At 39.3% G+C, this 10,298-nt stretch overlaps 1 protein-coding gene across 1 annotated transcript in view; it reads right to left on the bottom strand.

Moving 5' to 3' along the window:
• Positions 1–10,298, bottom strand: part of LOC102815532 (ATP-binding cassette sub-family A member 13-like) — an 857,870-nt gene that overhangs the window by 369,847 nt on the left and 477,725 nt on the right. Inside the window, exon 43 of the mRNA XM_006874535.1 lies at positions 5,285–5,505. Coding sequence (XP_006874597.1) covers positions 5,285–5,505 — 221 coding nt within the window. The remainder of the gene's footprint in view (positions 1–5,284; positions 5,506–10,298) is intronic.

The raw sequence follows: 10,298 nt of genomic DNA, 5'->3' as shown, positions 1-10,298 counted from the left end.
GGCACTTTCAATATTCTCCTCCAACACCAGAACTCAAAAGCATCAATTCTTCTATAGTCTTCTTTATTCACTGTCCAGCTTTCGCATACTATTAGTATACTGTAAATTCTAGCCTCTGTGCCTGTGGTTTGGACTCCTGATATGGCGCTGTAAGATCAGCCCTGGGCTTCAAACCACCTGGTCAGCATTTCAAACCTACCACCTGCTTTTTGGAAACCTTGTACAGGGTCACGAGTTAGAGCCAACTGGATGGCATTTAACAACAACAATATGCCTGTGATTATGGACTCCTTTTTAAGTGTGACTCAAGTGACCACTCCTGTTTTTCCTTGGGAGTATGGTTTCAGGTCATTTTATAGGACTTCTTTGGCAAAATTGGCTTTCTGGCTCTTGATCTTGCATCTGGCACATAGAGTCTGACCTCCATTTTGTGGGACATACTGTCTTTCACCTGATCTGATTCACCAGCTGGCACTGCTTCATGCATCAACAGCCTGTCATCCAGTCTGCTAATTTGGGTTCTTTAGCTCCTGAGATAATGTAGGTGAGGAAAATCCAGCAGACTGTGCTCTGGACTACACATTTGGGACTTGCCAGCCTCCACAATTGTGAACAGCATTTCTTTTGAGAGTTGTGAGTTCTGTGAAACATTGTAACATATTACAGAACCTTGGGACATGAGGGGAGGAGGAGTGGTGATAAAGGAGTGGTGTAACATGCTAGAAGGAGTGGCTATGAAGTTGGTTAATGGTTAGGAATCCAAATCTCAAGGTCATCAGTAAGACTACCAGCTGTTCTGTGGGAGAAAGGTGTGGCTTTCTGCCTCTGTACAGATTTACAGCCTCAGAACCCCATCCTGGGTCACTATGACTTGAAACTGACTCCATGGCACATAACCAGCATCACCATAACATGTTGGGAATTTGGGATGTATGGGGTTAACTTTAACCTCCAATACATAAGAACCAGGCTTGTGCTAATTTTTCAAAAAAAAACAAACAAACAACAAATTCATTCATGCAACAGTTTACCAAGAACAGTTGTTAAGAACAAGCTTAAAAGTTAGCGTTTACTTTCTACTACTTTTTGCTTTAATATAGGTATAACTGATTCAAGAAAAAGAAAAAGAAAACTGGCTTAAAAGTGTTGCATAAATACTAAACTACCCCTCTTTGGTTGCTTTCAAACTCTTGGTTATATTTTAAAGTAGATTGCAATGTTGGAAGCATTTGAATCTGTCCACACCAAACACAAGAATAGAAAATCAGTCCTTAATTGTGATTCCTGAAGCAGTTCTTAATTAGGGACTTTTCGCCTCTCTTCAAATCAATACAGAACTGGTTTGAACAAATACATATTTCTAAGAACCAACCTAAAGAATCTTCATGTTCCCCAATGAGGTACTGATACAGATGGCCTTACACTAGCTTTGAGAAGTCCTGAGGTTTCTGGGAAGGGACTAGGTAACACTCTGTTCTCCCCACCTCATCCCCACCCCCAACTCTCAACTCCATATCGCTAACTCTCTTGAGCTAAGCAGCTTTTGGTACTGAGAAATATCTGGTTCCAGGTAAGATCTTAGACTCTTACCATGGGTCTAAATCGTTTTCCTTCCTATGTCAACTATGAAGGCAATGTAGAGACCAGGACAGAGAGCCAAGTGGCCAGGACAGAAGGGCTCAACCTGAAAAGGTGGCTTTCACAGATTTGGCTTGGTGTGGTACTGTAGGATAAGTCCTGGATTGCTCACCACAAGGTCAGTGGTTCAAAGCCACCAGCTGCTCCTCAGAAACCCTATTCATGGTCACTATGAGTCAAAACCAATTCCATGGCACTTAACAACAAAAACAAGAAGTGAGGCTGGGCTCAGCCTTCTGGGCGTCATGACCACAATTAGTCAAAGAAAAGCTGCACTGAAAGTGCTGAATCTTCGTATATCTGATTCTGGTACAGTATATGAGGTAGAAGAATCATGGATTAGAGAAAGCTCTGGCAGGACACCTGCTGCTTCACCGAGTTAGCGTACTTAGTTAGGCTCCCTACATTCACAACTGTCTCCTAGGTACCATCATATTCTGATCTGACAAAACAGAAGTACCATAAGCACACACTCCAGGTGTCTAAGCACTTAAGGGGAAAAACTTCAGCAGTACAGACACTTACTTAAATAAATAAACCCACTGGAGGAATCAAAAACACATGAAGGAGACTGAGTGTCACCATAGGCTGCTAAAGGGACATTTGCTAGTTTGAACCCACCAGTGCATGCACAGAAGAACATGAAGCAGTCTGCTTCTGTAAAGATTTGCAGCCTTGGAAACTCTATGAGGCCTTCTACTCCAGCCTATAAGGTTGGGATGAGTTGGATCAACTCAATGACAGTGGGTTTGGTTTTGAAATAGTAATGAGATTTGTATCTATACACAGCACTGAAACCAAGCAATGTGATGTCTTCACGGATAACATTGATTATATAACTTGAGAGAGTCAGTGTTTACTGACTAGATACAAATACTGACAGAGAAGAAAAGTCACCAACAGAAGAAACAAGAGATGGAGGAGGAAATCTATAAGCAAAAGACATGGAACTTAAAAACTATGTCCAAACATATTCTGCAAAGACAATGTTCTATGTCCTACTTTAGTTGAGTAGTGAGTGGGGTTTTAAAGGCTCATAAGTAGTCACCAATGATGTAGCTATTGGTCCCTCCCTGTCCAAAGAAAGGAAAAGTGATGAAAATTAAAAACACATAGAAACAATTTGTGAACTAATTGGACTAATGAACCACGTGAACAGCAGTCTCCATAATCTTAAGAACAAAAGGATTAGATGGTGCTTAGCTGCCACTAACATCTCTTCTAAAAAGGATCACATTAGAAGGTCCTGGATAGAGTGAGAGAAAAATGTGAAACAAAAATCAAAATCATGTGGGGGGTGGGGAAACACACTTGCTGGCCAGAGAGAGACTAATAAAATCATGAGGCTGTACTCCTCAGTCACTTCAGGTTCAGCGCGGAATTCATTCCTGTGGCTCAATTTTCACCAAACAATGTTGTTGCTGTTACTAAGTGCTGTCAAGTCAGTCTCAAATCACAGCAACCCTGTTTAGGGTTTCTGAGGAGAGGCTGGTGGGATTGAGCCACCAACCTTATGGTTATCGTACTGATTCACACCAGCCAAATGTAGACAGGTCTATAAGGGGAACACCAGCACTCATGAGGTACACACAAATTAGTCAACCATTTGAGACCAATGGGGCAACATTTACCCAAGGCTATAATTCCAAAGGTTTGAAAAAGAGGCAATAATGGAAACAAGAGACACAGAGAGGCAGTGTCATAAGGGACGCTGCATTGTCAGGATTGAAATCAGTGAGATGAAACAAAATGCATGTGAATTGTTGAATGTGCTGCTTTGTAAATGTTTACACACTCACAATTAAAAGTTAAAAGAAAGAAATGAGTCAAGACAATCTAATGTGACTGCAGTAGTAGTTCTAGAAGGACAATAAGTAAAAAATGAATATGGGAAATGGTTAGAGCAAAAATGGAAGGTAATCACCCTGAATTGAAAAAAGATGTATGACTGTAGGCTTGACTGGGAAAAAAAGTAACAAGAAAGGGAAAAAAAAAATCTCTCCACTCCAAGAATAAGAACAAAAGTTTTGTAAGATTTCAGACAGAAAAAGTTACCTACAAGGGAAAAAGAACCAAATAAACAGATCCAAATAAGACTTAATGCCTGGAAACTAAACGACTCAAAGAACTATCTATCGACAGTTGTGTGAGAAGGCCTACACCCGGAGAAAGTGATAACAACTCAGATACCATTCCCCAAGCTGGACAAAAAGAAGACAAATGTTTGCTCCTTTACCAGGATCACTCCATATATGATATGGGAAGAAACTTAAAAAATAAATTAAAAGACTCACAAATACTGAAGTCTTGAGATGAATTGAGCAAACAGGAGGAAAGGAAACAAGTGGTAAGCAAACATTTTTCTATATGCTAGAATTCATGTCTATATTCCCCAATTTAACTCTTTAACTCTATGATGAAGGAGTCCTGATGTGGCACTGTAGGACAGTAAGCACTGGGCAGAAAGTTTGGTTTGAACTACAAGGCCAGCAGTTCGAACTCCCCAGCCACTCTTCAGAAACCCTATACAGGAACTCAGTGAGTCAGAACTGACTAGATGGTGCAAACAACAACAATATACAGTGAAAGGAGTCATGGTGGTGAAGGGTTAAGTATTCAATTGCTAACAAGGAGGTTGGCAGTTCAAATTCACCAATTGCTTTGTAGGAGAAAAATGTGATAGTCAGCTTTTGAAAAGATGTACAGTCTTGAAAACTCTGTGAAGACAGTTCCACTAGATGGCAATGAGTTAAATACACAGTTATAGTCAGATGGAGTTAGGCAACATATGTACACACAGATTTAAACATGGAGTTCAATACAGTGGTTAGTGGTTATGTGCCATGGAGTCGGTTCCTACTCAAAAAAAAAAAAAAAAAAAAGTTGGTTACAAATCTTTATGGGAGCAGAAAGCCTCATCTTTCCCCTTTAGAGCAGCTGGTAGATTTGAAATGCTGACTTTGTGATTAGCAGCCCAGCTGTTAAAATACTATGCTACCAGAGTTCCATGTGGTAATACGTAAAAAGTATCCTTGGACAAAAAAGAAAATCACATGTTAAAAAGGTAACAGATTAGATCAGTGGAAAAGGAAAGACTGTTCAAGAAATAAAACAAACAGTGATTTAAATACCTATCATATTAAAATTTAAAAATCAACTCCATATAGTTTGGGCTTGACACATATGAAACAAGGCCTGCATATTCTGACCTATGGCATCTGTCTGTGATTCATGCCATGGATACTAGCAAAAACTTGTCAAAAGTTATCCTTCTTAACTCAAATTAAAAAAAAAAAAAAAACCTCAGTGACACTGAGCCAAATCGGACTCATAGAAACTCTTTAGGACAAAGCAGAATTGATCCTTAGGATTTATGAAACTGTAAATCTTTACAGACTCACACAGCTCCATTTTTCTTCCATTGAGCAGGTGAGGGGTTTGAACCAACAACCTTGTGGTTAGTAGAACAATGTTTTACCCACTGTGCCACCAGGACTCTCTTGTTAAGTCATACCTCTAAACTAATGAAAATCACATTTATATTTAAATTTTTCACTTCAGATTTTACGTACAAAAGTCTTAAAAACATCAAGTTAGTTGTTATTTGTAATCTATCCTGACATTATTTTGAAGCAAAAGCTCTTACCTGAAAAAATATGTCTCTGCCCTCTCATAGTGGCCCGGTGCCAGTTTGAGGGGAGGGTAGTTGACAGCCAAAGGCCTTACCATGAACAAACCCATGGCCAAGGCTACAAAGAGGACAGGCAGTAGCAGGTTCGACAGTGTACTTTTCCAGGCCCGGAGAGTGTGGCGAAGCCTCTTCATCAAGAGGGCAGCCATCTGTGATCGAAGCAGGTGGCCACCCCGCTCAAGCAGTACCCTCGTGGGAGCATCATCTGTGGTGACAGGATGATTTTAAAATGTTAGGAAACTTACAATCTAGGTAGGCAGTTAGTCACAGTAAGGCCTCAAGTTCTGACACTACAGAAAATAAGAGCATTCCTATGTATCAAAGGGAACAAACCTGGTCCTCTGTATGAGACTGTTCTAGAAAGGAGACATGTTTGATTATAAAATGAAACATCAAGAGCAAAGCATTCCACTGTGGATTCTATTCTCATCTTGCAGTTGAAGAAAAATGATGAAAACCAAGGGACCTTCCTTTATCTTTATTGGTTAAAGTCTGCTGCGTTAGCCATATTTATAACACCTCACTGCAAGCAACAGCAAGATTTTCAGTTCTGCCCCACGCAGATCTTCAGAACAGGGCATTCCTTCTAGGGTTCTGCCTCTGCTTCTCTCCTCCTATCTCCTTTCTTCTATGATCTTAACTGGAAACTCTTCCTGAAAATGTCCGAGGTTATGTCTGGGACATGATTTGAATAAGAGCCATTATAGGCGCCTTTCCTCACTCCTGGTGTGGCACTGTAGGATCAGCAGAGGACTACAAACCACAAGGTCTGGATCAAAGCCACCAGCTGCTCCTCAGAAACCCTATACAGTGTCACTATGATTCGGAACCCACTCAATGGCACTTAACAACAAAAACAAACACACTTTAGGGCCCTAACTACCCCACCCAGCTCCCACACCTTATGATCTTCCATTCATGCCCTCTAAGTTGAGAATACCACAGGTACTGTGAGCCCCTCATACAGCTTTCATGTGAGCCCAGGGTGCCTTCTGTCTAACTACAATCTACCCCTTATCCCAGCAGTCCTCAGCTCTTTGCTTCCTCCATCATTACTCTTATGGGCACAGAGCAATTCTGAAAACAGAGACTAAAAAGTTAAATTTAAAAGAAAAGTATAATTTGTGTTGACATCAGTTTAATGACTATCAGGAGTGACCAAGTGAAGACTCCAGTAAAAAATCTCCATAAAGCTGTCCGAGTTTAAGCCAATGGCTACAAAGAAAGTTGTTGAAAACAACCTTTAAACACAATGTGGTAAGGAGAAGTCAGGAGCAGAAAGGGAGGCAGACCCAATGACTATAATCTCCAACTGTGTCTAAAGGGAAGGGAACAGCTGGACAGACCAGCTATATCAATAATTTTTCCAGCAATTATCTCGAAATTATTCCAGAAAATCCAATATAAAATATATTAAAAGAAAAGTGGTTTTGTAAAAGAACAGATGTTCTAAATTGATTTTACAGTTCACAAACACCAAATTGAAATACAATTAGAAGAGCAGTGTCCAAATATGAGGAACCAAAGGAAAACATTTTAAAGAAATGATCCCAGTTTGAGAGATAAATTATTTGTAATAGCACCATGACTAGAACTTTCGGAACAGAGTTGGGAATAAAAATGTATACCTGAAATGACTCCCTTCATACAGCAGATATATAATGAATTCCAAATGTGTGTAAGACACTGGTTTTTGTCCTTGAAAGGGGCATAATCTAAGGGTAGCCATAAAATATATAAGATAATAACAGTATGTTGTTGTTGCTAAGTGCCTTCCAGTAGGTTCCGACCCATAGCAACCCTGTACAGAGTTTCCGAGGCTATAAATCTTTTCGGGAGCAGAAAGCCTCAACTTTCTCCCATGGAGTAGCTTTCAGTTTCAAACTGCTGACCTTAAAGTTCACAGCCTGATTCTTAACCACTATGCTATCAGAGAATTATTCCCTACTAGAATTGTCTACTAGAATTGGGCATGGCTTACAACATTGGTCAGAAGAAATGAGTAAGACCTTGGGATATTTGAGGATGTTGGAAGAAGTGCAGCCAGAGTGCTCCTTGGAGACCAAAATGGCCAACTTTCATCTCTCATACTTCGGACATATTGTCAGGAGGGACCAGTCACTGGAGAGGGATGTCATGTTTGGTAAGGTGGAGGGTCAAAGAAAAAGAGGAAGATCCCCAGCGAGATGGATTGGCAAATTGGCAGCATCAATGGGCTCAAGCGTAGCAACAATAGTGAGATTGGCCAAGGATCAGGCAGTGTTTCATTCTGCTGTGCATAAGACCGCTATGAGTCAGTACTGACTCAATGACACCTAACAACAACAGCAACCAGAAGCCACAGTTTACAGATTAGTCTTTAAGTAGCATCTTTTGGCATAATTTCACATTTAGCTACCATACTCAGCTCATGTCAACCTGTATACTATCTCATATGTATTTACAGCAGGCAGATGTCTGGAAATGCTTGTTTATGCAATGGAAAACAGGTTTTTGCTTATGTAGCTAGGAAACCCTACACAGTGTTGCTATAAGTGGGAACCAACTCGACAGCACTTAACAACAGCAACAACATGGTTGCTAAACACTTAGCAAAGTTGACTTGTTGACAAAGTAAGATTGAGGACAGAATCGGAAGACAAAGTACTCATGGCTTTCCTCACAGAAAATCATGAGAATCACTATGGGGTAAAGAAAATTAGGTCTTTCAATCCAGGTACACCTAGATTTTAATCCAGTTTTACTCATTATCATACAGTGTGACTTATTAAAAAATGATATAACCTATCTGAATGCCATTTCCTTAGTTGTAAAATGGAGACACCGTGTTTCCCTTCTAGATAATGAGAATTATTGCTATCACACTTACTGAGCTACCTACATCGACATAACTCTGATTTCCAGTCACATTTAATGTTAATCAAACAGCCTCAATTGTCTATGGAGAAAAGCATTTCTCATGCTGCTAAACTGTCATCATGTCAGTTCCAACTCCTAGCAACCCTGTGTAGGGTTTCAAGGAGTGGCTAGTGGACTTGAACTGCCTGACTTTGCTAAGTCCAGTGCTTATCAACTACAGCTATTTTCACTATCTTCATTTAACATAAACGAGAAAAAGGGCTAAGATACTGGGGGGTAAGGAATCAACCACCAGTCAGTCATGGATAAACCCATAAAAGTATTCACATGAATAATTTAACAAACAAAACTAAAAAAACATTGGACCAAATGGCTATGAATTGTCTTATTTGACTTGTGAGTACAATTACATCCATAATTATACCTTCCTATTTACTCTGACCATCACATTACTTGGGAAAAATGTCCAGGGATTATTTTTCCAGTAGGATCCAACTGTTCAAAACATGCTTTGAATATGATCTCCACATTACTAAATCCATTCAAATGTTCTGTGAGGTATTTCCAATAAGCCACTACCAAAGTAATGCTTTCAAGTGAACAAAAAATGAGGAATATTCTCAAAGAACAATATGAGTAAATATGGTGGTGGTGGTGGTGTGCCGTGGAGTCAGTTCTGACTCATAGCAACCCTATACAGGGTTTCTGAGGCAAGTATATGTATATTGAATTCATTAAAGAAGGATTCTTGAATTGTCAACACATAAATATTGCAAAATAAAATAACAGTAAGATTTATGTTTCACCTCCTCAATATGGTAAAGACTAAAAAGTTTTCAAGTCTAATATTACTGTAGTTTTAACCAATAACATAAACCCATATGTGTTTTGTTCATCACTCACTGTAAAGCACATACACAACACACACAAACCTCCATTGCTAACTCACCTTTGGCTTTTACAAATTACTAGTAAGTCAATCATAATATTATGCTGTTAATTCCTGGTTTGACAAAATAAATAGCTCCTGAATGTTTGTAACTCCTCAGGAAGCATAGTTCACTTGTGGACTCTGTTATTTTCAGCTTAAACTGTGTCTTAACATCAATAAAACTGCTTTGATTCAACTAAAAAATACCCTACTGCTGGGAGAAAAATATCTGTCTGGTCTTTCTGTGGGCACAAATATGGGCAATCTTTGATTCACTAACTTAGATTTAAGAGCTGATTTTTGAAAAATAAATTAAAATTGACCAAATGTATTAAACAACATTAAATTAATAGAACAATTTGGTGGATTTTTTTATTCTAATCCTTAAGATAGTATATTTGTCAACCTATTTAAAAATTTCTATTTCTTTGGGTTGTGAGATTATGGCTACTGTAATTTCCTCAATACTTTTCTGGGTTTCATGGAAAGAATATTTATTCATTTTAAAATCAGTAATTTTTTGTAAAGAGTGCATTTTATTCAAGAAATGAAGCACCATTTCATGCAATTAAAACAGTATAATTCTACACTAAATTACAGAATTTTAGAGTTCAAGCAGATTTTTTAAATAAAATAACTAAATGTTCACATGCTATTGTTAGATGCCATCGAGTCAGTATCAACTCATAGCCACCCTATGCACAACAGAACGAAACACTGCCTGGTCCTGGGCCAACCTCACAATCGTTGCCACGCTTGAGCCCATTGATGCTGCCACTTGGCCAATCCATCTTGCTGGGGGTCTTTCTCTTTTTCTCTGACCCTCCACCTTACCAACATGATATCCATCTCCAGTGACTGGTCCCTCCTGACATTATCTCTGAAGTATGAGAGACGAAGTTTGGCCATCCTGGCTTCCAAGGAGCACTCTGGCTGCACTTCTTCCAACACAGTTCTGTTTGTTCTTTTGGCCGTCCACGCCACTTCCAATATTCTTCTCCAACACCATAACTCAAAGCATCAATTCTTTTACGGTCTTCCTTATTCACTATCCAGCTTTCACATGTATATGAGGTTATTGAAAATACCATCCATGACTTGGGTCAAGTGCACCTTAGTCTTCAAGCTGATATCTTTGCTCTTCAATATTTTAAAAAGGTCCTATGCAACAGATTTGCC

Source organism: Chrysochloris asiatica, unplaced genomic scaffold, assembly GCF_000296735.1.
Source record: "Chrysochloris asiatica unplaced genomic scaffold, ChrAsi1.0 scaffold00282, whole genome shotgun sequence".
In the NCBI taxonomy this organism is placed as follows: Eukaryota; Metazoa; Chordata; class Mammalia; order Afrosoricida; family Chrysochloridae; genus Chrysochloris; species Chrysochloris asiatica.
Note: the sequence above shows the minus strand (reverse complement) of the source record. Positions and strands in the feature narration are given on the sequence as shown.